At 37.3% G+C, this 27,846-nt stretch overlaps 3 protein-coding genes and 1 long non-coding RNA gene across 4 annotated transcripts; 3 read left to right on the forward strand and 1 right to left on the reverse strand.

The window, feature by feature from the left end:
- Nucleotides 1–3,965: 3,965 nt before the first annotated feature.
- On the reverse strand, nucleotides 3,966–15,849 carry LOC109165668. Its single transcript, XR_002051579.1, has 3 exons — nucleotides 15,756–15,849; nucleotides 5,587–5,599; nucleotides 3,966–3,976 (listed from the first exon to the last, which is right to left on the reverse strand). It is a non-coding gene; the product is annotated as an uncharacterized LOC109165668 (long non-coding RNA).
- Nucleotides 9,215–16,066, forward strand: LOC109165666 (cysteine synthase-like). The gene is made up of 10 exons (XM_019314529.1): nucleotides 9,215–9,303; nucleotides 9,385–9,494; nucleotides 9,617–9,674; nucleotides 13,969–14,232; nucleotides 14,308–14,445; nucleotides 14,628–14,679; nucleotides 14,929–15,008; nucleotides 15,121–15,180; nucleotides 15,277–15,357; nucleotides 15,762–16,066. Exons 1-10 carry the CDS (start codon nucleotides 9,265–9,267, stop codon nucleotides 15,849–15,851), a joined length of 972 nt encoding a protein of 323 aa, XP_019170074.1. The 5' UTR covers nucleotides 9,215–9,264; the 3' UTR covers nucleotides 15,852–16,066.
- A 3,541-nt stretch (nucleotides 16,067–19,607) lies between these two features.
- LOC109164723 (adenylate isopentenyltransferase 5, chloroplastic-like) lies at nucleotides 19,608–20,003 on the forward strand. Its single transcript, XM_019313271.1, has one exon. The coding sequence runs from the start codon at nucleotides 19,608–19,610 to the stop codon at nucleotides 20,001–20,003; it is 396 nt and encodes a 131-aa protein (XP_019168816.1).
- Nucleotides 20,004–24,710: 4,707 nt separating this feature from the next.
- LOC109164724 (adenylate isopentenyltransferase 5, chloroplastic-like) lies at nucleotides 24,711–26,183 on the forward strand. The gene is made up of 2 exons (XM_019313272.1): nucleotides 24,711–25,164; nucleotides 25,810–26,183. The coding sequence occupies exons 1-2, from the start codon at nucleotides 24,711–24,713 to the stop codon at nucleotides 26,181–26,183; spliced, it is 828 nt and encodes a 275-aa protein (XP_019168817.1).
- Nucleotides 26,184–27,846: the final 1,663 nt, after the last annotated feature.

Below are 27,846 nucleotides of genomic sequence, written 5' to 3' on the forward strand. Positions count from 1 at the left end.
AATAATAATAATAATAATAATAATAATAATAATAATAATCCAAACAAAACTATACACAAAATAAAATTAAAATTAAAAAAAAAAAGAATAAAACAAAGGGGAGTCACAGGCTCCCTTTGTAAATAATGTGGGTTCATTTTCATCCCAAATTGAAAATGTCTGAAAAGATAAGCTCTTGAGCTCCTCTATATAAGAAGTACAAACATAATTGTTTGCCCATCGATGAGGCGAGTATTGAGAAGTCAAAAAGTTCTTATTTAAAAAATCTTAGCTTTGTCTTTTTATTTTAGTTTTATTTATTTATTATTTATTAGTGGGGGTTAGGAAAGATTAACCCAAAATGTATGTGTTGTTTTAGTTTTTAGCAGTTTGGAGCAAATTACTTAGTTATTAAATAATATTTTTGGTGTTTTGATTAAAGATAAATTGTTAAAATGGCGAATTTGTCAATAATCAAATAATAATAATAATAATAATAATAATAATAATAATAATAATAATAATAATAATAATAATAATAATAATAATAATCCAAACAAAACGATATACAAAATAAAATTAAAATAAAAAAAATAAAAAAGAAGAAGACAAAAGGGAGTCACGGGCTCCCTTTGTAAATGATGTGGGATCATTTTGATCGCACATTGAAAATGTTTGGAAAGAGGAGCAATGTTCCTCTTACAAACATAATTGCTTGCCCATCAATGTAGGAGAGTAACCTGGAGGGTGTGGTTGAGTGTAAGGAACTCATCCATCGTTAACCAAAGGTCAAGGGTTCATAATTGGATTTGGGAATGGAGCAACCTTAAATCTCTAAGCCAGCTGTCTCACCCAAAAGAGGTGTGTATAATTTAGCGAGGGGATTAGTCTATGTCCGACGGTGGAAACCCTGAGTTTACCAAAAAAAAAAAAAATCAATGTGGGCAAGTATTGAGAAGTCCAGAGTATCTTCTTCTAATCATTGCATTTTAATTAAAAATGAAATGGAAATTAAAAATTAGAGGAAAATATTCCAATAATAATATTCTACATTATCAATAGTAAATGCATATTTTAAACAATAATAAAGGTAAATTAAAAATGGAACAGAAATATTCCAATAATAATATCTACATCATCAATTAAAAATAGAATGAAAGTTAGGTAAAAATATCACTGCATTTGATATTCTAATTGACTAATTGACTGAAAATAAAAAAGAATAATTGGCTGAAAATGAATCTGATATTACGAATTGACTGAAAAGATAAAAGGATAACTAATTGAGTGATATTCTACCATTATATATTTTCACCGAAGTAACCCGTCCTGATGGAGAAGATGTTAGCTCTAGACGAAAATGAACAAGATTGTGTTGTCACTACCAATGTCGTCTACAAAGAGGTTTCAATAATATGTAAATATAATTGGTGATATTAATTTTTTTTAAATGAAAAAATTGCTATATATCTATACAAAAAGATATATCTTCCATACAAATGAATAAGGATAACAATTCATTTCTATAACTGAGTTGTTAGAGAACGTGCACATTTGCCTAATGTATGAAAATACTAAACAATGATAAATAAAATCTTCAAAATTATAGGACCGCATGCGTACACCTAGACATTAGCTATTAATTTGAGCAATTATCTGCACAAATTCAAGCAATGATAATATCAAATTATATAAACAATTCAAATTATATCTTTAATTGACTATATAATATTTGATGTTCTAATTTAAATAATTATATATCGATTTATATTTTCTTAATATATTACAACAAATCTATTCCGTGCATCGCACGGGTGCAAATACTAGTAATAATAATAATAATAATAATAATAATCAATATTATATTCTTCTTTTACTCAACATGTTAAATTACATGTATTTATTTATAAATTGGCTAATTTTTTTATATCAAGAAGGAAGGGGGGAACCCAGTAAAAATTACATCAGACAACTTCTGAAAACTGACGCCAACTTGGAATGCCATCTATATCATCCTGTATTATGCCTAACAGATTGGTTGGAGGATCATTGAGGATATGGATTCCCTTGGGGAGACACTTGGCCCTTACTGCCAAGACATCAGCAAGAAAGTTTTGTTCTCGAGCAATCGGGGACAAACGCCATGCATGGAGTGAACTTGCCTCTCCGATACAAGCAGCAACAAGATTCTGGACTACACTGTTGGAAGTCCGGGTGCCATATATTATTTCAGTGAGATCATTGGAATCGATTTCGAAGGTGATGCTCCTGAAGCCAAGGTGTTTTACCAATTGTATACCTTTCAAGAGCGCCCATATTTCGGCTTCTAATGGAGAGCAGCTTCCGATATTGTACATGTATCCGACCAGCCAATGACCTGTATCGTCCCTGATGACTCCTCCACATCCTGCCTTGTTTGATTGGATGTCGACAGCTCCGTCTAAATTCATCTTGAAATTCCCAGATGGGGGTTTCTCCCAATAGAGCTTAGACCAGAGTTCCTGCGGAGTTGTTCTCCCTTTTGTAAAGGCCTTAATCGTCGCTCCAACCTGTGATTTGATCCATTCGACTTTAAAGGAAAGCCTTCTTTCTACATTGTTAAAGATCACATCATTTCTCCACCTCCAGATCCACCATAAGGTGGTTGCAAATAAGGTGGTCTCGTTGGATGGATGTCTGTTGGTTCCTCTTCCTTTGATTCCTAAATGTAACCAGTCATCGAAAGATAGATTGGTAGCCGATGATAAACCAGGGAGAACAAGATCCAGGACTTCTTTGGCTGCTGGGCAGTCCCGAAGAACATGTTGTGAGTCTTCGATTACGGTTAAACAGCGAGGACATTTGTCACTCTCAGAAAGCCCCCTCTTCCATCTATTACTGTTGGTTAGAATCCTTCCATGTTTCACGAGCCAGATGAAAGTGCAAATCCTATTAGGAACTTTTAGCTTCCAAATTCTTTTCCACTTAACATCATCAGACATGGTAGGAGGCCTCAAGGCTGCATCATAGGCAGACTTAATGGAGAATTCACCCGAAGGTTCATGCATCCAGCCTAGCGAGTCGTTGTCGTCAGGGTTAGAGTTTAATAGAACTGCTGCCAACTTGTCTAAAATTTCTTCTGGAAGCAGATTGATAAGCTGGCTCATAAGCCACCCATCATCAGGATCCCAATAGCTCGAAACGTTCCTGTAAAGATCAGGGAGGGGGATTGGTTCGGATAAAAATTGCCTAAGTGGAACATTTGTCAGCCACTTGTCAATCCAGAAGAGAGTGCTATTTCCATTGTGCACCACTTTCTTGATACCACCTTCTAGGATGTGTTTGGATTTTAGAAGGCCTCTCCAAGTATGTGACATATTTCTTCTTGGCTGCCACAGGGAAACATCGTCACTGGTAACTGAATACTTCGACCTTAACAACTGAGCCCATAGGCTATCCTTTTCGTGAATCATCCTCCATCCAAGTTTAGCCAAAAAAGCTTGATTCATTTCTTTCAGTTTTCGAATGCCAAGTCCACCTCTCAATTTGTTTTGGGTGACCACATCCCAACTGACCAAGTGAATCCTTCTAGAGCCTTTCGAACTGCCCCACAGGAACCCACGGATTTGTTTCTCAATTAAATCAATTATTCCAGCTGGTAGGGGCATAGTTTGCATTGAATAATATGGAATGGCAAATAGAACAGATTGGGATAGAACTTGTCTGCCAGCTAGGGAAAGAGTTCTTGATCTCCAACCCGCTAGCTTGTTTTGAATTCTTCCAAGGATCCCTGAGAAGGTTTGCTTTTTTAATCTGCCATGGACTGATGGCATCCCCAAATATTTGCCAGGATCCACGACCTTTGGAATGCCAACAAGATTAGAAATAGACTCCTGAAGGGAAATTGGAGTATTCCTAGAGAAGAAAATTGTTGACTTTTGAAGGTTCATTTTCTGTCCAGAGCTGGTGCAGAAAGAGTTTAAGCAATTCTTCATTTCCAAAGCTTGATCAATCGTAGCTTCCCCAAACAGCACCATGTCATCGGCAAAGAAAAGATGGGAAATGAGAGGACCTTCCCGAGATGCCTTTATGCCTTTCCAGCGACCTGCATTAATCGAAACATTAATGGCATGACTTAGCCTTTCTAAGCACAACGCAAACAGAAGGGGTGATATAGGATCTCCCTGGCGGATTCCTCTAGCTGGGTGGAACCAGTTGGAATGTACTCCATTGCAATTGATAGCTAGTCTTGGCGTGGTCACACATGTCATGATGTTCCTCCTCCATTGAGTATTGAAGCCAATATCCTGCAGTGTTTCATCTATGAAACTCCATGCCAACCTATCATATGCCTTCTCAAGGTCGACTTTAAACATCATCCATCCCCCAGCGCCTCTCTTGTTGTTCATTGAGTTGAGAAGTTCTTGATACATAATGATGTTGTCAGTGATTTGCCTTTCCGGAACGAAGCTAGTCTGGTGGAGACCAGTGAGCTTCTTGGATGCTTCTTTTAATCTCATTACCATCATTTTTGTTAAAAGCTTATACGAGACATTGCATAACCCTATGGGACGTAGTTGTCTGACAGATTCTGGACTCGAGGTCTTGGGGATAAGTGTGATCATGGTGTCATTGCATGTCTTAGGAAGCACTCCATCTGCAAAAAAACTCAAAGCAAAATTTGATAGGGAAATTCCAGTGATATTCCATGTAAGTTGGTAAAAACCTGCTGTAAAACCATCCGGACCCGGGGCCTTGTTTGGTGCCATCTCAAACATAGCAAGTTTGGCATCTTCGGGTTTGAATGGAGCATTAATCCTTGCCTAATCCTCTTCACTTAGTTCTGGGAAATAGCCCTGTATGTCAGAAGGGGTAATAAAACTGTCATCCGAAAAGGATTTTACAAAGAAATTGAAAATATGGTCCCTAAGTTGAGTGTCCGAGGTAAATTCCTGGCCATTTTCATCCTTAATGCTACTGATGTTAGTCAAGCATCCTTTAGCAGCAGTTGCTGCATGATAGTACCGAGTATTGCGGTCTCCTGATTCTAGCCATTCTTCCCTCGACCGTTGGAACCATATAAGTTCTTCTTGGTATAACACATCTTCAAATTCTGCTCGCAGCTTCCTATCTAATCTAAGCAAATTGGCTGTTGGCTTAACTGTCATGGCTCTTTGCACCCCACTTAATCTAGCCATCAACCTTTTCTTCTTTAAAAAAACATTGCCAAAGGTGTTTCTATTCCAAGCTATCAGGGACTTTGCCACAGAGGCTTTGTTTAACTCTAGATCATTACCTTGGATCCAAACATGGTTAACACATTCAAAAAACTTTGGATGAGTTGACCAAGCCAAATTGAACCTGAATGGTTTAGTTACCTGCATGGGTGGAGGGGGATCCAATTTGACCATAATAGGAGTGTGGTCCGAAGCAACCATTGGCAAATGTTGTACGCACGAGTTTGGGAAGTTGATCTTCCAATCCACGTTTCCAAGGGCCCTATCAAGTCGGGCACCTTTAAAGGATAAGGTGTTAACTCCGTGCATCCAAGTGAATTTGGAACCGGTATAGCCTAGATCCATTAGGCCCTCCCAAAAAATCCAACTTTTGAACTCCGTGCTGCGACACAAGGAAAAATTGTCTGGGGTGCTGGTCTCATCTGGACTCAGGACTGAGTTGAAGTCACCTATTGCCAACCATGGTATACTCTGATTGAAGGCATCGGATGTGAGATCTGAGAAGAGCTTCTTTCGAAGTTGAGCATTTGGGCTGCCATACACTATAGATAGCAGCCAGGTTTTTGTATTTGAAGGGTCAACCTGCAAAGTTATAAACTGGGGGTGGGTTTCATGAATGATTACATGAATGGAGCTCCTCCAGAGTATCCAAATCCCTCCCGAAAAACCCACAGCTTCGACTCTAACCCATTCATCGAAGCCAAAGCTAGAACAAATCTTGTTTGCTTGGGAACCTGAAACTTTGGGCTCAAGAAGACAAACAAAAGAAGGTTTATGAAGACTAATAAGGAGTTTAAGGGTACGGCTAAAAGATCTTGAAGCCGCACCTTGGCAATTCCACACTAAACAGAAAATTAAACAAGGGGAGAAATAGAACAGCGCTCAGGAGCGCATTGGTTCGGGAACCACAGGGCCATCAAGGCCAAATGCATCCATAACAGTATCTCGTTGTTCCACCTGGGCAGCTGATGTTGAAGGGATATCCGGGGGGTCATTTCTAGGTGCAGTCTCCTTGTCAATCAAAGGTGGGAATTCCTGTTGATTCTCGAGGTGGTAAACTGTTTTGCTGGTAATGTGACGGCCTTGGTTCGACCCACGTACAACGGTGCGCTCAGTTTCGGCAGCTGCTCACCTTGGTGTTGCACCCTTCTCACCTCTGCCTCTACTAGCTCCTTGTCGTGGAAGTTCAGAATGATTTCGGGGGTAGTTCTGGACCATCTCCATTTGAGCAGGGCGATTCTGGTTCTGGGGGTATCTTACAGGACTTTTACCGTTACGCCTATTTGTTCTAATCGGTGGAAGGTCCACATTCATATTCTGGATTACAGGGTTGGTCTAGTGATTTGCAATGGGTGGTTCACCTCCGTCTTCTTCCTGGTTCTCCAGTGGTGAAAAGCGCGACTGTATCGCCATGCCATTGTCAATCGTTGCTCCTCCGGACTTACCTCCCGTGGCTGGTCGGTTCCCTCCCCTCCGTGCTCCTCTACGATCCTTTCTTGTGACTAGCATCCAAGAACCGTAGTTAGCTGAGTAATCTTTCCTTGGTTCCTGCACTTCTTGCGGCCTGCGATCCTCACCCACAGCTGGTTCGTGGACGTTATGAGCATTGTCTACCCCACATTGGTTCTCTTTGTGACCATAGAGGCCGCATTTGAAACATACGAGATGCAATCCTTCATACTCTACCGGCCATACTTCTTCCTCGAGGGTAAACTTAGACAGTAATGGCTTAGAGATATCTATCTCGATACAAACCCGAGCAAAACTTCCTTTGGAGATGAGGCTTGTGGTGGAGTCGATCTTAATGGGGCGTCCTACTCTTCTTGCGATTTTCATCAAGAACTGGTCATCAAAATATTCAACCGGCAATGTCGGAAACCTAACCCATGCTAGTATTTTCACAGTCTTGTTGTTCCGCGGGCTGAAGTTTGGAACCCACTCCTGTACTACCACAAAATGATCAAGAACACTCCAAGGCCCTTCAAATCTGGCAAAATCGTAGTCACTTTGAGACTCAAATCTTGCGATGTAGTACTCGTAGTCTAGAGTGATTAAGTCGAAACTGGCCTCTGGTTTCCATATCCTCTGCAGACGTTGTAGCAGGTACGAATAGCCCACCTTTCTGCCTAGAACTCTAATGATAAGTGAGCGACGCCAAGGTCGCCTAATTCTTTCTTTCTCCTCTTCTGAGATCGGGATGACAGGATTACCAGGTACAGACCTATCATCTTCCATGTCCGTATCCGCTGGGTCCTCGTTTTCTGCCAAAGAATCCCCTACTACAGTCTGAGACGAGGCATGAACTGGTGTGTCCGATGGCGTTTTCCATTGCGTCGAGTCTGGGGATAAAATTTCCGCTTCAAGTTGCAAATCCTGGTTGCCGTTCATCATTGAAGATTGGGGAGAAAGTCCCAGCTGTTCTCTTCGTCTTTTGGGCTTCTTGGTATTCCGTTCAGGGATGTCATCTCATCCGGCGACTGATGGGTCGCTGCGGGGGTCGATTGTTCAGACAGCGTGTCGGAGACGGTTTGCATTCTTGGAGAAATCTTGAAGTCACATTTTCACTCTTCAAAACTTACAAAATTCTTTAAATCAATGAGTAAGTTAACGGTGAACTAACTTATTGTTATTATAGTTTAGCATTATAGTATTATTATTATTATTATTACTATTATTATTATTATTATTATTATTATTATTACAATAGTAAATAATAATTATAGTAATAATAATTCGTTAAGGCTAATATGATGCATGATTCCGCGTTTGTGTATGTGAACAATTCGTTCTGTATGTGAATTATTATTGTTAGAATATTAACTATTAATATTAACTAATATTATATTTTTCTTTTAGTCAACATATTAAATTACATGAATTACATGAATCTATTTATAAATTAATATGAATACAATAAATGTTTTCACATTTGGAGGGAAAACTTTTGGGAATTACATGAATCTATTTATAAATTAATATGAATACAATAAATGTTTTCACATTTGGAGGGAAAATTTTTCGGAATTACATGAATCTATTTATAAATTAATATGAATACAATTAATGTTTTGACATTTAGGGGGAAAATTTTTGGGACAATTATTTTGCTTTAATATATATAGAGATAGAGATAGAGATAGTATTATAATTATAATTATAATTATAATTATAATTATTATTATTATTATTATTATTATTATTATTATTATTATTATTATTATTGTTATTATAAATAATAATAGTAATTATAGTAATAATAATTTACCTAATAGGATGATTCCGCGTTTCTGTGTTGTTATTAAGGCTGATTTTACGTTTTGTATTAAGGATTGATTTAATTAAGGTTGATTTAATTTGAATAATTTAATTACGATAATTGAGTTTAATTTAGGGTGATTTAATTTAATTAAGGATAATTATTTGTAATACTAAATATATAGGCTAATACCAAGGACCTTGTGGTCTAATGGTATTTGGTTGCTCCCCTAAGTGGGATGTGATAGGTCCCCGCCTTAATGGAGGCGATTAGTAGTAGTGTGGGTATCCCCCTTCTCATGTAATAAAAAAATATATATAGGCTGATTTAATTAAGGATGATCATTTGTAATACTAACAATATATATATATATATATATACAAATATTCTTCTTTTAGTCAACATATTAAATTAAATGAATCTATTTATAAATTAATATGAATACATTAAATGTTTTCACATTTGGAGGGAAAATTTTTGTGAATTACATGAATCTATTTATAAATTAATATGAATACAATAAATGTTTTCACATTTTGAGGGAAAATTATATGTAAATATAAAAATTTTATTAGGTTTGTTAAATATGGATCCCGCAAAACATACCCCACTCTCTCCTTATCCATCCCCCTACTTTTCCTTGTAGGAATTCAACATTATATTAGTCTTTTTAAAATCAACATTGGTTGCTCATTTTAATTTGAGAAGGGAAGGTTGGAAATTATGCATTTCTGAATACTCTTTTATTGCATAAGTATTGTAATGGCATTATAATTGTTATTCCTTGTCATTTACAGTAAGTCTGCTTGGGCCATGGAGGAAAAGGATAAAATTGCCAAAGATATTACTGAAGTATGCAGCTTCTGATAATTATTCAGCTCAAACTTTTCTTATGCATTGGTCTTCTAATATTTCGTAACTTTGATTCTATAGCTAATAGGAAACACGCCAATGGTATACCTCAACAACGTAGTGGAAGGATGTGTTGCTCGTATTGCTGCCAAATTGGAAATGATGGAGCCCTGTTCTAGCGTGAAAGACAGGCAAATCCTCTATTCATTCCTTAAATGCATTTTTTTTCTTTAATTTTTCCTTTGTTCTTAAAAATTAAAATAAATTTTTAGGTTGATTATCGATCAACTTTGAGATGCTGTTATTAATGCAGGATAGCATATAGTATGATTAAAGATGCTGAAGATAAGGGTCTGATTACCCGTGGAAAGGTTAGTGATCGAAGTGTAGTCTTAACTTCCTGTTGGAACATGGCTAAAAATTTTCAAGGTAAACTTGGTTTTTTTGCCTGAGATTTTAAATGAGAAAACTCACTTGTACTTTGTAGGTGATTTATCGCTAAGATTGTGTTCAACAAGAAACTAAAATTTTTATCATATAATTTTTAAATGAATGACGAGGGAAATCTGCCGTCACTACTTATCATATAATTTTTAATTTGCTGCAGAATAGTCCTCTTCACATTCTCATATTGAAAAACTTGAACTGTGATACTTGAAAGAAAGGATTTCTTGGAACATGTTTTTCTTATTCTCTGTGTGTTCTTCACTGCTACAACACTGATTATGTAGTTATATAATTATAACACACACACACACATTAATGATCAAATGAGAATCACCCCATAGGTGAGAACATAAGAACCAATATGAATGTACACAATCTACTCCAGGGTATAATAGATTGTGTGCATTGTGTCCTTGGAATATTATTGTGTGCATTTATATTGTCGTTCGCAGTTCTCACCTAAGAAGTGGTGGTCACTTGAGCGCGCGCGCGCACACACATATATATATATATATATATAACTTAATCGTCATATTATGATTATTAACTTTTACATGGATTAATTAATACGTTTAATTTTAATTTTAATTTTATATTAATATTAATATAATTATATATATATATATATATATATATATATATATATATATATATATATATATAACTAATTTAAATTTTATTTATTACATAAATTAAATCAAATTATAAACTATACATTTTATAAACTTCATAACTTAATAATATTATAATTATAAAGTAAAAATAAAAATATTACATATAAATTATATCAATGTTAAATAAATTATAATTATATTTCAAACTATGACATATACAATAATAAATATAAACTTATACATAATTCAATTAATCTAAGCCAGCATTTCTAAATTCTAACTAAAAATAATTAATATACTTACACAGTTACATTATAATATAATATTTACAGTAAATTTTTAATTTTTCATTATTTATTATTATAAAAATAATTTATATTGTAATATATTTATTAAAATTTTATTTTAAAATGTAATAAAAAAAATACTAAAGATGAACTCACCTATAAATTCCATGTATGTTATGTTGGTCAAAGTACATATGAGGTCCCTGTACTATGGTGTTTTGTTCAATTTAGTCCTTCTATTTTAATTTTGTTCAACTTAGTCCTTCTATTTTAATTTTATTCAATTTAGTCCTTATATTTTAAAAATTGAAACAATTAAAGACAATAGCTTATGTGAGAAAATATTTATGTATTTATTTGTGACATATTAATGTAATATATTGGTGGTAAAACTAATTAATTTTAAATATTTATAAAATATTATATGAGTTGACATGTAAGTATGATGATGTGGCAGAGATAATGTCGGCGCCGTATCAGCTATTGTCCTTCATTGTTTCACTTTTTAAAGTATAGGGACTAAATTGAACAAAATTAAGGTAGAAGGACTAAATCGAACAAAACGCTATAGTACAGGGACCTCATAGGTACTTTGACCATGTTATGTTTCACATCACTTCTATAATAAAGAATAGTTTTCAATAGTTCGAGTTGTCGGGCTAGCCCATTTAATTTTAGGCTAACCCTATTGGGCCATCGGGTTTATCGGTCTCGGGCTCATCGGGGTAATGCTTTTTATCGAGATAGCCCGTTCGAGCCATAGCCCTATCAATTTCAGTTTGATCGTGCTTTCCCATCGGGTTCGGGCCATATTGATATCCCTATATAGACGGTTCCAATACATATAGTCCTCTGACTTCCTTCCCCTTACCAATAATCTTCTTCGTCAAAAGATCATGAAATAAACAATAACTCGGGAAAAAGGAGACAGAACAATTCAAAGTCCGTGTGATTTGGCTAATAGAAAGCAAATTAACAGGAAACTTTGGAAGATATAATATAGATGACAGGGGTAATGATGAGGTTTCAATAACACTACCTCTACCCAAAACTGGAACAGATGACCCATCCGTTAGAGTAACCATAACCCCAGGGTTAGATGGAGAATATGTGGAGAAAACATTAGAATTACCTATCATATGGTCACTAGCTCCGGAGTCAATGGCCCACTGTGTAGACGAAGAAGACACACATGCAACATGATTACCTGTTTGTATAAAGGTTGCAGAAGAAGGCAGTTGATTAGATGGAAATTGGGATGGAGACTGCATAGAAGAAGACACCTTCAGTTGATTGAACGCTGCTAACTCCTCATCTGTCGTAACCACCATATGTCCTTCAGACCCAGAGGTTGTGTTAGCAAACCTTTGCTGCCTGGGTGGTTTAGGACATTGATTTCTGAAATGACCTAGTTCTCCACAATTGAAACATACCCTTAGTCCTCCACGACCTCTTCCACCACGTCCTCGATGGCGACCACCCCCACCTCAACTAGTATACCCTTTGCTAGTATAACTTCCTTGCAACACAAATGCACTTCCTTCACCATTACCTCCTTGTGATATAAAAACACTTTTCTCGGGAGGTTCATTATTGTCAATGCTTACTGCTGCTTTCTGTATCTAGGAGAACACTTGGTCCAATGACCCTAATTCCTTATTTCCCAGCAATTGTGACCTAAGAATCTCATATACTTTGTCAAGCTCGAAAATCTAGCTATAGCTGAAGGCAATTAATTGATCACGTTGTGCTTTCATTGTCTTCACATCAGTTGTAATAGGCATTGCAGTACACAAAGCTTCACTTGAACTTTTGAAATCATAATAGTAATCTCACATATCTCAACCTTTTTTATTAGGTCTATAGACATCTTGAGACAACTGATACAATTTCCTCAAATTACTTGACCTACTAAACCATTCAGATACTAACCCCCATACTGCTTTAACCGTGGTACAATGTTGCATTGATAAGATTACCTTCATATCAATACAATTAATTACCTGTGATAACAAAGCTTTATCATCTGTTTCCCATTCCTTATTATCTGGAGGGCAATCTTTATCTAAATGGTCACCTTTACCTAGGGGTGACCACGGTTCCGGTTCCGCAAATGGTGAAACCGGAACCGGAACCTTATATTAAGGTTCCGGTTCCGGTTGGAACCGCCAGTTCTAACCGGAATTTAAAAAAAGAAAAAAAAAACCTCATGTTAAAGTTTTGACCAATTGCCATGCTATTGGCCAGTAGCATGGCTATTAGCAGCCAGCAGGCCACTGGCCTACGCCAGTGGCCTGTTGGTTTAGACTTTTGAAAAGTCAAAGCCTTGAGATTTTGGCTTTTCAAATTTCAACTTTATTTATTTATTTATTTATTTATAGTTTGGAGTCGGAACCGACGGTTCCGATTCCAATATTTTGAAAACTTTATCCGGAACCTTATTGGTTCCGATTAGGAACCAGAATCAGAATCGTACGGACGGTTTCGGTTCGGTTCCGATTAGCACAGTAACGGTTATGGTTCGAACCGAAATGTGGTCACCCCTACCTTTATCCATTCCGTCTAAATTAATTTTAACCAAGAATTTCCATTCAGCAAAATTAGACCCATCAGCAGCCAATACTACATCAATTAATTTAGATGGAGTAGATACAACAGTAATATTCCTATTACTTCCTTTTGCCATGGCTGCCATACTCAAGTTCAACCCTAAGTAGTGTAGAATATCAACAACCCAAAACTCCACAAAACATACATAGGCAGAACCTACTCACTGAGACGAGTTGACTGGTGTAATTTCACGCCGGAGACATCGTCGGAAAATGCCACACGTGCTGGCGCGTGGCGTCGGAGCAGCGGCATTGCGATGGCGCGTGGAGGCTCTAATGACGGCGTGGTCGGAGCTCCGGCGTCGTCATCATCCTGTTCCGAGCTGAGCAAAGCCCACTACCTCACTCTCGCCTGCTCTGATACCATGATACTAGAAAGAAAGGATTTCTTGGAACATGTTTCTCTGATTCTTTGTGTGTTCTTCACTGCCACAACACTGATATACATACATACACACACACACACACACACACACACACACACACACATATATATATATATATATATATATATATATATATATATATATATATATATATATATATATATATATATATATATATAAAAGTAGGGAAGCTCTACAACCTATTCATATCCTATGCCTTTCTATCTTCTATGCCTGTTCACATTGTATGCCTATCTATCATCCATGTCTATTCATTTCTAACAAACTATTTTCTTCAAATTTGTAAATATGGTTGCTGAAGAGCATCCTTATAGAGGCAACTAGCGGCAATACTGGCATTGGTCTTGCATCTGTTGCAGCAGCTTGGGGGTATAAACTTATAGTTGTGATGCCACATACATATAGTCTTGAAAGAAGAATTATTATTAAAGCTTTTGGAGCTGAACTACATATCACTGACGGAGCCAAGGGTGTAAATGGTGTTCTTGAAAAGGTCCAACAGATAATGGATAGGACCCCAAACTGTTATTTTTTACGTCAGGCTGATAATCCTGCTAATCCCGAGGTATTCCTATTTTCAAATTCAGGAATTGATTGATAGATGGTAGAGGCATTCTTCTTATCAGCTTTCCATGTGTAGATTCACTATGAAACAACTGGACCAGAGATATGGAAGGGCACTGAAGGGAATGTCCATGCTTTAATTGCTGGGATTGGAACAGGAGGAACAATCACAGGTGCAGGAAAATTTCTCAAAGAAAAGAATCCAGAAATAAAGGTGGATTTAAATTTGTTTTTATCATAAATACCACTTTGGACTTGCTCATTCATCAGTTTTTTTTTTTTTTTTTTTTTTTTTTTTTGTTGATCTTGAATTTTGTTTTTGTTTTTTTTTTTTTTTTAATTCTTTCATTTTTTTAGTTTTTAATTGCTTTGTATTCGCTTTTTCTTCTGAAGCAGGTATACGGTGTAGAGCCAGCTGATAGTGCATTTCTAAATGGAGGAAAGCCAGGTTTGGAGTAATCTTTGATGTCATTCAAAATTTTGGTTTTGGTAAAGTTTCTGCTTTTCATAGTCAAATTTTGGTAAAGCCAGGTATATAGTCAAATGGAGTAATGACTTCTATGTCATATCTTGATGTCATGCCACGTTACGTTGTTCTAAAATCAAACCCATATTTATTACTGGCTTGTAAGCCTATATAAACAGTCTTATTTTTTTTCCTCATCTGAGTTTAACATATGTACTTATCTTCATCTAGGAAAACATAAAATCCAAGGTCTTGGTACTGATATGGTTCATCCGGTTTTGGACGTGAGCATACTTGAGGAAGTTGTTACAGTAAGACCCTCCCCTCCTTATTTTTCAAGCATAAGTTTTCCTTTTAATCACATTAATTAAAAAAGGTGACCAATTTTTCTAGCGGCTTGATCTTGTCGGGCATTAATTTTAGGTGACCAATGAGGAAGCCTTTGAAATGACAAAGCTTCTGTGTCTGAAAGAAGGTTTATTTGTATGTGTATTATGGTGATGCCATATCTATGATGTAATTTCCCTTTAATTCTCCATTGTCATAGACCTGAAAGTTCAATTCTCCATTTTCACTCAGGTGGGCATTTCATCAGGGGCAGCAACTGTTGCTGCAATCAAAATTGCAAGAAGGCCAGAGAATGCAGGAAAACTTCTTGTTGTAAGTGTGACTCGTTTCATATGTCCGACACTATGTTGGGCAGAGGCCCGTAATGGGCTAAGTCCAGCACCCTGCCTCTCGAAAATGTGATGACTAGCGGTCTATTAGGAAATAAATTTGCGTCTTCGCTACTAACTATAACTTTTGGCGTAGTGGTAAGCACTTGACCCTAACGAGTGGTATTAGAGCCAAGTTATGTGTTCGAGTGCAGTTAAGACTGGCCCAAAAATGTGATGGCGGTCTAGATATTCTCGCTGCTCTAGCGAGACTTCTGGTATGAAGCTAGAAATATAAGTTGCTTCTAAACAATGGTCTAAGGTCTTGGAGTCTAGTTCATTACCCTAGTAATCCATCACATTCATAGTGAAGCTTGACTTGTTCAAAGAAATTAATGCCACTTGCAGGTCATATTGCCAAGCTTTGGGGAGCGTTATCTCTCGACTGAGCTGTTCGATTCAGTACGGGAAGAGGTGGAGAATATGAAGTTCGAGTAAATGTCTATGCGCTGTTGATAAAGAAGGGGAGATTTGCCGTCTACAATGGTCTCTTTAATTCTTTATAGCTGAAAACAAGCTCGTTGAGAGTGGTTCAAGTATGATTTCTTCTTCAGTATTGTTGGTTTTAAATCCTCAAAACATATGTATCATTGCTCATCTACTCCACTAATGTTGTTACTATCTATATCCTAGACTTCTATACCTAAAACATATTATGGATCTTGGAATGTTTTGTGGATTTAAATGCACATTATGTGTTAGAATAATGAAACTTCATTGATAAGATAATGTACTTTATGAGTTAGAATAATGTACATAGATGCATATAAGTAAAATGCTTGAATCTATCTCTTTTGAGTATAGACAAGCATCCGATCTGCTTAACGAGTAGTCTAGATCTACTAGTGTTTTATGAAACTTTTCATACCACTGTTTGGGAGCTTGTTTTAGCCCGTATAAAGACTTTATTAGTCTACATACTTTTTTCTTTTGTCTTGGCTCAACACACCCAGGTGGTTGCTACATGTATATCTCTTCCTCTAAATCTCCATTTAGAAAGGCTGTTTTGACATCCATTTGATATACTAGCCAGTTGTGAGAGGAGGCCAAGGCAAACAACACACGAATTGTGGCTATTTTAGTCACGGGGAATACATGCAGAAGTAGTTTTCACCAAACTTCTGTTTATACCCCTTTGCTAGTAGTCTAGCCTTGAACCTTTTTATTGACCCGTCTGGTCTTTGTTTTCTTTTAAAGATCCACTTGCAGCCAATTGGTTTGGCTCCTTTGGGTATACCTACCACTTCCCATGCGTGATTTGACTTAATGGAGTCTAGCTCACTTTGGATGGCTTCTTTCCAAAACAGCGTGTATAGAGCGCACAACAGTCTCAAGGGACTTTGGCTCTTCTTCTAAGATTAACTGACAGACGAACTGATAAGATAATTCATTAACGTCACTTAGCTCAGATAAGTACGTAATGAAATCAGACCCAAAGCTGGTTTCAGTTCTTTGTCTCTTGCTCCTCCTAGGCTCTTCTGCCTCGTTCTCAATTTGAGATGAGGAGGGTAGCAAAGACACACCTTTTTGTGAGATAGGTGGAGCCAGTTTTAGTGGGAAGACGTGTTCGAAGAACTTAGCCTCTCGTGCCTCGCACATAGAGCGACTGTCCAGATACATAACCTGTATGCAGCGCTGCTTTCTGCATATCCCACAAAACCAACGTCTTGGGTTTTATATCCGATGTTAGGCCTTTTAAAGGTTGGGAGACTCACCTTTGCTAGGCACCCCCACACTTTGAAGTATTTCAGGTTCAGCGCATAACCCTTCCATAGCTCATATGGAGTCTTCTCATACCCTTTATGGGGTATCCTGTTGAGAATGTGGTTAGCTGTAAGCGCTGCTTCTCGCCACAAAGAGGTTGAAGCTCCCGAGCTGATTAGGAAGGCACTAATCATCTCTTTGAGAGTTCTATTTTTTCTCTCAGATATGTCATTTTGTTGTGGCGAACAAGGCGCGGTCACTTCATGGATGATACCATGTTTTCCACAAAAGGATTTTAGAGATGTGGACTCGTATTCCCCACCTCTATTAGACCTAAGTCTTTTGATCCTTTTATCTAGCTGATTTTCTACTTTCATTTTAAAGATAACAAATGTTTGTTCTGCCTCATATTTTGATCTAAGTAAATATAGCTTTGAATAACGGGTGAAATCATTTATAAGGGAGATATAATATTTTTTTTCCACCTTTAGTCTCTGTACTCTTAAAGTCAGCTATATCTGAGTGAATTAACTCATACTTATAGATTTTATCTACTCATGAATTTAAACCTAATATACCCTAATCTAGCATGCCATACATAAAAAAGACACAACAATATATGCAGAACCGCCAGTGCTACTGGCAAGATTATCCATAAAAGTTTGAATGTTTTGGAAAGTATAAGCAATGAGGGGAAACACAAACAGCCCCCCACGCATATAAGCCTTTCCTAGATATTCCCCTCTAGGAGTCATTACCATTCTCTCAGACTCAAACACGAGTTTGATCCCAGCTCTAACCAACAAGGGACCTGAGACCAAATTACTACGTAGAGAGATAAAATACAACACATTTGACAAAAACAAGTATTTTCTAGAGTTAAGAGTCAGTCTCATTTCAAGTTGAGATCAAGTGGCCGCGCTATAACTAGCTTGCATGATCAACACCCTACTTCTTAAGCACTCCCAGGTCGAGTGATGAAATCGAAGTTTACTTAAAAACCATCATCCTAGACAGAGTGTTCAAGAATGATGACATTTCTATGTTCTCATTAAATTGCAATTGAAGCCTTTGATATATGCTCTTATTTTATTTTAGTAAAAATATTTGAGTAATATCTATACACAAATCATTTCAATCAATGTCATTAGTATTCAATTCCATGCTATAAACAAATTGCAACCAAAGACTTTGATATATACTTATTATATCTTTATACAAATAATTTCAGTTCATGATTCAAATCTTTAAAACCATGTGGCAAAGATATATAATTATATATGCATCTCATATTCAATTTGAAGGAACAAATAGCCCCCACTAATAAATTAATCATGCATCACTTAAATTTATGTTCCCCAGTTATCTAACACATAATCACTTTTTGATCTCATTTTGCGAAGAACATAACATTTTCGTACAACTCACATGCCTACACATAGACATAACAATATGCATGAGATATTGATCATCAAGATTAAACATTTATATTTTGAATGTTAAGAGTGAGAGAACATATTTAAGTAATATAATGATCTTGCTATTTCAATTCTTCAAGATTAATATGCTATAAAAGATTATTATGTGATATATCATCCTCATAACTATAACTGCTTGCACTTTAAATTCAAGAGCACAAAATTTAATAATGACTAAGTCATAATATATACAGAATATTAATAATTTTGTGTGTTGAAAAGCATGTAGCTAATTATCTCTTAGTTATGTCAATCTTCATGTTGTGCACACTGAAGAGAACGAACCAAAAGATGAAATATAATGCGGTGATGATGCATGAAAGCATTTCTAACACCCATTAAATGAATTATCACGTACGCATGTATTAAAGAAATAATACTTAGCTCAGAGTTCGACAGACTCGAAGTGGATCATCATCTTGATCGTCCACCGGCGGTAGTTCAGACCGGTGAGAGGTTCGAGCTTGGCGAGGTTAGAGGAGGTCTTGGTTGCCATTGACGACATTTTCACGAGAATAATTTCTGCTTTTAACTGTTGGACTAGGGATGAAAAAATGTCGCAGACTTGTTGCTTTTTATATAGGCTGAATTGGATAGGTAGGTAGAAAAATTATGTGCCGTGTAAACACTGCCTTAAAAGAAAAAATTCCCCGGGGTATGCCGGAGATGCTTTCGACTGGTTGCACACATAAAGCAAAAAAGAACCCGACTCAAGTGCTCAGACTTCTTAGAGGATATCAAAGAAGAGAAGAAAATGATTAAGAAGTGTGCTTTGAACTTCAGGAGGAGTAGGGTATTTATAGCTATAGAAATACATGCCCCTCCTATCTCAGCCATTCAATATCCACAAAAGGAGGGGAGAGTAGTGGTGGAGAGGACCACAATTATAGAAATTAATTTGACTCCACAATTTAGTGTGGATGAGCAAAAAACTCATCCCCCACACATTCACTTGGTTGAATGTTATTATGTCATTTATGTTAACTGCATAATATATCGATATTGATTGACGATGGGCATGAACAGTGTGAAAAAGAAGGTGGTGGCGTTCGTCATGGGAGCGAGCGGGTCGGGAAAATCAAAGCTTTGTGTCCACTTAGCAAATCGTATTGAGGGAGAAATTACCAACTCTGACAAGATACAAGTTTATAGAGGACTTGAGGTTTTGTCAAACAAGATTGTTGAGTGGGAGAAGCTTGGCGTGCCTCACCATTTGATTGGGAAAGTCGACCCCGATAAAGAATATACGACTCGTGACTTTTGCTTTGAGGCCACTTCTGCAATCGAGAGAATCACAAAGTCCGGCAAGGTTCCGATCGAAGGAAGAGGATCCAATTCATTCCTTGAAGCATTGGTGGAGGACCCTCTTTTCAACTTCAAGTCCAACTATCTTGGCTTCTTCATTTAGCTTCATGTTTCTCCCCATGTTTTGAACACTTTTGTGTCCAAACGAGTTGACCAAAGCATTATTTAACCATTGTCGTTGGTGTGTTTTCTTTAAGCACACTTGAATAAACAACACTACAAAGACAATGGTTTTTTTTAAATCGTTGTCTTTGCACACTCTTTTTTTTTAAGACAACAGTTTTATTTAACCGTTGTCGTGGTAAGTTGTCTTTAAGCGCACTTGAATACACAACATTATAAAGCTTTATCATTTTTTTTTCAAAACATCCTCATTTGGCCATAATATTATTGTGAAATGACAATTTTTTATCCTTTACTAACAAAATCGTTGAATATCGTTAAAGACAAGGACATTTCGATCTTTTTTTGTACAAAGTGAGTTGACCTGCTATATTTTCTTTTGAGTTAATTCCATTTTTGCCCTAGATTTATTGGTGGCAGTCCACTTTTAGTCCTTTTTTATAAGAACATCCCCTTTTGGTCCCAGTATTATTGTGACATGACCAATTTTGGTCATTCATCAACAAAATCGTTAAAATGTCGTTAAATACAAGGACATTTCGATCTTTTTAATACAAAGTGTGTTGATCCATTATTATTTTTATGTTTATTTTTAAAAAAAATCATAATTAAAAACCGGAATGCCCTGTATTTAAACTGTTTTGTTGATAGAGGACCAAAATTTGTCATGTCACAATAATACTTGGACCAAAAAGGGATGTTTTGATAATAAAAAAAATGACTAAAAGTGGATTGTCACCTATAAATCCAGGATAAAAAATGGAATTAACTCTTTTCTTTTTTACTTTTTATTAAAAAAAATCATAATTGAAGTCCTAAAATCCCTTGTATTTTACAGAATTTAAATTGCTTTGTTGATTAAGGACCAAAAATGATCATACAACAATAATACTATGTTCAAAATGGGATCTTTTTTTTTTAAAAAAAAAAAGGACTAAATAAAAGTGGATTGTCACCTATAAATTTAGAGGTAAAAATGAAATTAACTCTTTAATTAATAAAAGAATAAAATATTCAGACGCCTTGAGAGATCATTTTCTTGTTGAGGTGCCTATATATTATAGGGCGCCATTGGAAGGGATTTTATTCCAATAAGGGTAAGTTGGTTTTTTTTTTTAAACAAAATAAATTTTATTAATCAAAGGAATTAAAGGACTTACAAAAGATGGCCCAAAAGTGACCATAAAAGATACTTAGCCCTTTAGATCAGGCCTATACTAATTAAAAAAAAAAAAAACAAATAACAAATGGACCAAAGACCCCAAAACAGGTCAGGTTTAAAGGATGAATGAAATAAATAAAAGAATTGACTCATGCCCAAATAATAGGCCAGATCTAAGAATAGAAAAGTAAAAAATAATAAGAATGGAGATGCCGGGACAGCGATGCAGAGCCCTCATATAGGCTTCAGATTTACCAGTAGCAGTCAGATGTAGGCCTGTCGGTTGGCTAAACACGCTCATTTTGCAGTGCACCAATCATCGTAAAATCCGGCAACATAACGGTTGTATCTAGGACTAATGTGGAGCCGTAAAAGGCCAACAGCTGCCAAATAGAACAAAGAAGGCACACAAGCTTCCAAATAAACAGTCAAAGGACACACAGGCCAAAATAACAGGCCAACCAAAAGCGATAAAGTCAAGCTATCGGCTGGCTATCACGCCCTTCTTGCAGTGCACCAATTTCCGCAAGATTCGGCAGCATAGGGGATGTTTCTTGAACAAGAAAGTACTGTTGCGCCACCATGCTGCACCACCACAAAGTTGCAATGTCGTGACTCTGCACCACAATGCAACGATGCAACAGCGCGAACACGGCCGCAACGCTCCACGCCCACGTCTCGTTAAAGCTATCGGCTGGCCAAACCCTCCAAGAATGTTAGCCCATTTTGTTAGGCAAACAAACAGGAGGCACGCAGGCCCAAAAACTAATTTGGCACGCAGGCCAATAAATAAAGCACACAGGCCACTTCAAGCCAGCCAATAGCATCAGTCCACCCAAGCAGCACCACCAAGAGAGAATAGTAACCAGAACCCTAACGGGAATAGCTACTATGGGCCAGCAGCAAGCCTGGACAAACCGCCAACGGATTTGATAAACCCCTACCCAGCCACCGTTCAGCCCGGGCTAGGATGCAATTTCTTACCGCTTGCACCAACGTTGAGGCGTGGTCTATTTAAAGAAACCCACAAGGGCTAAACCAAACAAGCTTAAGACCAGCAATACCTCAGAAGCCAAGGAAAGACCTACAAAATGAAAACATGACAGAACAAGCAAACGCAACATTTCCTAAACCAATACAGCTCATAATCATGTTTCAATAGGCAGTGTATAAGGAAATAACAGAAAGACACGAACAACAAGACAACCCGGCCCCCATCATATATGACCCGCCCCACCCGGAGCCCAGAAGGGACTCGGCTACTATTGGCCAACAGTAAGCCTGACCAGGCCAACGGATTTAATAAATCCTGTCTGGCCACCGTTCAGTCCGAGCTAGGGTGCCTCTTGTACCGCTGGCACCTGCGTTGTTGAGGCTAGACCTGACAAACGCCAAGCCATCATTGCCTCTAAGCAGAGTACTTTTCATTCTCTCTCTTTTTTCTTTTTTCTTTTTCTTTCCTTTTTCTTTTCTCTCATCTTTTGTAATTCTTTCATTTTCTTTTTTCCCTTTTTCTTTCCTTTTCATTTTTCTCATTCTTTTCTTTTTCCTTTTTTTTTTTTCAATTCTGATTCACTTTTCAACAAAACATAATACATCAAGAAAACCGGAGCCTCAGTTCAAGGTGGGTCATAATCCTCAAAATACACCGAGGGGATATCATCATGAACAAGTAAAGCACGCACCCTCGGCGATAAGTTAAAGAAATTAAGAAAAATAAACTCCACATCCTTATCCCCAACCCAATCTGCCAATGCAGCCACAGGGAGATTACCCTGCGGCAAACACTGAAGAACAGAAACAAATGCACAAGAGCAAAGAAATCGGAGCCGTGACACTTCAGAGTCAAAAACCCATGGACTAGGAGCGGAGGGGTCCACATAGCCCTTAAGCTCAGGCAATACAGACTCTAGGACCAAAGACCTAAAACCCTCGGCTAAACACCATTCAAGACAGCGGTGCATAACATGAAAAAAAATCCCGAAATCCGTCGACTGCCGAAATGGCCAGGCCGTAGCAGAAACCACCTACCCACCCCCCACCCCACCCCCCCCCCCCCCCGATTACGTACCAAGGCAGCAGTCTCACCCACCGACTCAGAGTATGAGAGATTGAGCTTTATAGAGCCATCCGGAGGGGGATCCCATCTAATAGCACGAACCACGCATCGCGGGGCAGTGGAATCTATATAGGATAGAATGATAGGCCAGTTTGGTGGTAGAATGTGCTCCCACGGCCATCGCCTAAAGAGACACTCTGCCACCCCTTTGGCAACGCCATACACCACTCGAGGCACACTTGGTGGTCCTCTGCCACGCAAGCATACGTTCCTGTGTTTTCATAACTCCCAAAGGATGAGATAAGACAACCTGCAAATAACAAAAGCAACAAGACGGTTATGTGAAACCACCCGCTTCCACCCAGTCAACAGCGTCCGTAGACCCCGATGACTGAATCGCAAGCCGAGTGATCCCATAAAAAATCCCCATACAGCCCTGGCAGTGTCCCCCGCATAAAAGATGTGATCAATGGTCTTCTAGCAGGGTTACTGCAGCACCAGCATCTGGAAACAATAAGGTGCTCAAATCTAGCTATGGCATCATCAGTGGGCAAACGGCCCCGTAATACACGCCAAACGAGAAAGGACACCTTAAAGGGCAGGTGCTTATGTCAACGTGCCCTCAAAAGAGGATCAGAATTCACCGGTTCAGGTCTTAATATTGATTTTGCAGAAGAGAAAGAAAACAAATCGTCTGTAGCAACCCGCTAAATAGGAATTTCAGCCACTCGTTGGCCTAGACGGGACATGTCCGCCTCCAACCCGGCTAGCAGCAGGTCATCATAGGCCGACAAGTCCAATTTCCCACCCCGCCCAATAGTGAATTTATAATAATAACAATTGAAGTGATGAGAATAATGGTGAGTTTGAAATGAGGAGGATGAATAATGATGGAGTACAATAATATATTTAGGTTAAAATATAAATTTGTTGCTAACTATCTAATGAAGGAGAAAATCTTGCCTCTCCCGGATAAAGTAGGTTAATTAGTTCAAAAAAAAAAAAAGATCCTGTAAAAAATTACGAATTCACTATATCCAGATTATGATATGTGATCCAATGTATCTGTATCATTAGAATGTATCTAACTCTTGTAATGATTTCAAATCAAATCAAGTACGTTTTGTTAGAATATCATCATATATTTAATATTTGAATCATTTAGCACATTTAATTTATTATTAATCCAATTAATCTTATGTGCAATAAGTTTATGACTAAATCAGACTTATTTGATCGATCATTTATACTCATTGACTATACTCGTTACTTGTTCCGAAATATATATATATACACACACATAAGCGCTCTAGTCCCATCTCTTCATTACACTTGCTCTCATCCTAAGACTCTCTAAGTTTTCAGCTTTAAGCTAAATTTTAAGTTATGTATGTCAAATAGAACCATACATTCTGATCTATTGATGAATGTTAACTGTAGAATATATCGGTATCTATTGATTGACGATGGGCATGAACAAGAAGGTGGTGGCGTTCGTGATGGGAGCGAGCGGGTCGGGAAAATCAAAGCTTTGTGTCCACCTAGCAAGCCGTATTGGGGGAGAAATTATCAACTCCGACAAGATACAAGTTTATAGAGGACTTGAGGTTTTGTCCAACAAGATTGTTGAGGGGGAGAAGCTTGGCGTGCCTCACCATTTGATTGGGGAAGTTGACCCGGATAAAGAATATACGGCTCGTGACTTTTGCTTTGAGGCCACTTCTGTAATCGAGAGAATCACAAAGTCCGGCAAGGTTCCGATTGTGGGAGGAGGATCCAATTCATTCCTTGAAGCATTGGTGGAGGACCCTCTTTTCAACTTCAAGTCCAACTATCATGGCTGCTTCATTTGGCTTGATGTTTCTCCCCATGTTTTGAACACTTTTGTGTCCGAACGAGTTGACCAAATGGTTAATCAAGGTAACTAGCTTAGTGATTTTTTTTATTTAGTCTTGATTTTTTGTGCTTAAATAGGTCCTTATTTAGTCATTTGTTAAGATAGTTTGGTAATTTCATATCTATTAATATCCAATTTTGTCTTTGACTATAGTAGTTTTACCCAAGTTAGTTTTCGATTATAGTGATTTTATCCAATTTAGTCTTTGACTATAGTTGTTTTTCTCGATTTCGTCCTTGATTATAACAATCGATGACCTACTTAAGCACAAAAAGTAATTTAGGACTAAATCGAGCTGAGAAAAACTGTTATAGCGGATGACATAAATTGAGTATTAACTCCTAATTTTATATTAGTAGGGCTCTATTTAAGATTAAATATGGTGTTATATTTTTTTGGATGACGAAGAAAACTCGAAGTCATTAACTCATTATCTAAGGATATATACCAGTACATGCATCTCGCCTTGTGAACCTATCCGGCAAAGGATTACAATGAGGTAAATCAATTTAAGTTGTTCATAGCTGACCAGTTCATTCTTTCTGAAAAGATCGATAGGTCGTTCTTATTGTAGTTACTAAGTCGTACAATAACCCAATAATCAACCTGACTAGGGTTGCCCTAATATGGTGTTATTATTTATTAAAAAATTTGATGCATATATGCAGGGCTAGTTGAGGAGGTACGAGGAATATTTGATCCAGACAAAGATTACACAAGGGGTATCCGAACCGCCATTGGGGTTCCTGAAATGGACAAATATCTGAGAGCCGAAACTAACAAAGATTTGTCTGATGCTGAGAAGAAGTTGCTGCTTGAATCCGCCATTGCTGAAATCAAAGCTAACACTATAAGCTTAACTCGCCGTCAAGTGGAGAAAATCCGACGGCTGAGGGATGAGCTGGGATGGCCCATTCACCACATTGATTCCACCCCAGTGTTTCAGATCGACGGTGACAAACAGGCTCAGCAAGCAGCATGGCTCAAGTTGGTTCTCAAACCCAGCTTCAATATTCTGCAACAGCATATCTCAAAAACATGAATATGATATGATGAATTTGGGAATATATGTCTTTAAGGAAATTAATTAATTTTATTAAAAGAAATTCCCAAATTTTAATTTGTGAATGTTATTATTATTCTTTTTTTTTGTGTGTGTAAACCACGTGGTGGTCCATATCCATTACATTTTTCTTTCCCAAAGCGGCTGTCCTTATTGTTTCCATGAGGTGACCCAAGGAAAATCGTCATCTCATTTGTCACTTGAGCTATCACCCCGAATTAGAATGTTTTTATTATATAAGCAAGTATAGTGAAGGGCCTCATTTACAAGCTAACGGTCGTGGCACCGCTACATTGTAAGCAAGTATAGTGAAGGGCCTCCGCCTCATCGGTTTTATATATAAGCAAGTATAGTGAAGGGCCTCCGCTGCCCAGCCTCCGTTGCACCGCGTTCCCAACTTCCCGCTGCACCGCCACTCAGTCACAAGCTACATTGTAAGTTTTTTATCTTTTTAAATTATTATTTCAATTTTTGAATTATTAGAGTTGACAATAATTATATTTGGAATTATTTATTAATGTATTTCAAATTTTAGGAATTATTAGTTATATATTTTGAATTTTATGAGTTATTGGTTATATATTTTGAATTTAGAAAATTATTTTGTGTGTGTGTGTCTATATATATATATATATATATATATATATATATATATATATATATAGATGAGCGTTCGTATGTGGTCATGTCATTAGGTGTGGCGGTGTGATCGTATCTGTGCCGTTGAATCAGTTTAATCTAACGGTCGTGGCTAATTCTGAGGATTTTCCCGCATTTTGGTAAGTGGGGGTGTTATGGTAATTACAGTGGCCATTTATAGCGTCCGTGTTTCAGAATACACAAACAGTATTGACAACATGCACCAATAGTGTAATAAAACACACCACAGTGAAACACGCCAATAGTGTATTCCCGAACACTGTATGGTTTATTTATTCATATCTAATGGCGCGTTTTTGATAATGCGTACCTAATTTGTGTATGTTTTTTGTTGTGCATTTCATAACATGAATGGTGTATATTTGTATAACAATTGGTGCGGTCACACTGACCACATGGGAAGGCGTTGCCGCACCTGAACTTGGCACCAACGGGAATCTACAAATACACCAGAGTAAGGCTAATAATGCACCAATTACACAAATAAAACACACAACAATGTGATTTCCCTTATTCCTGTGCCCTATGACGAGTTTACCCTTGCAGTTCGCTGGGTAGGATAACGTGCGCGAAAATACTGGAAGAATCTTGATTAATGTGATTCATTGGATCTATCTAATCTAATGGCCTATAATTGACCATATGACCATATCTAACATGGCTGCACTTGATCGCCCATATATATATATATATATATATATATATATATATATATATATATATATATAATAAGAATCATGTAGGAACTCATTTTTAGGTAGGAACATAGGAACTAATCTAAGCCATTTATTTAAATCAACAGTGTGTGTTTAATTATTTTTAATTTGAGGTTTTACGCTGACTAGTGGGTTATTTGGGTGTGTAGGGGTATTTTAGTTAGTGCAGGTGCAGAAGCGTGCGTGGGGAGGATTATAATACTGAGTTTTCGTTGTTTGGGTTTGGTTGGGGTTTGTGGTCGTAGTTATACGTTCGCCTAAGGAGC

This window comes from Ipomoea nil, unplaced genomic scaffold (genome assembly GCF_001879475.1).
Source record: "Ipomoea nil cultivar Tokyo-kokei standard unplaced genomic scaffold, Asagao_1.1 scaffold3069, whole genome shotgun sequence".
Taxonomy (NCBI): Eukaryota; Viridiplantae; Streptophyta; class Magnoliopsida; order Solanales; family Convolvulaceae; genus Ipomoea; species Ipomoea nil.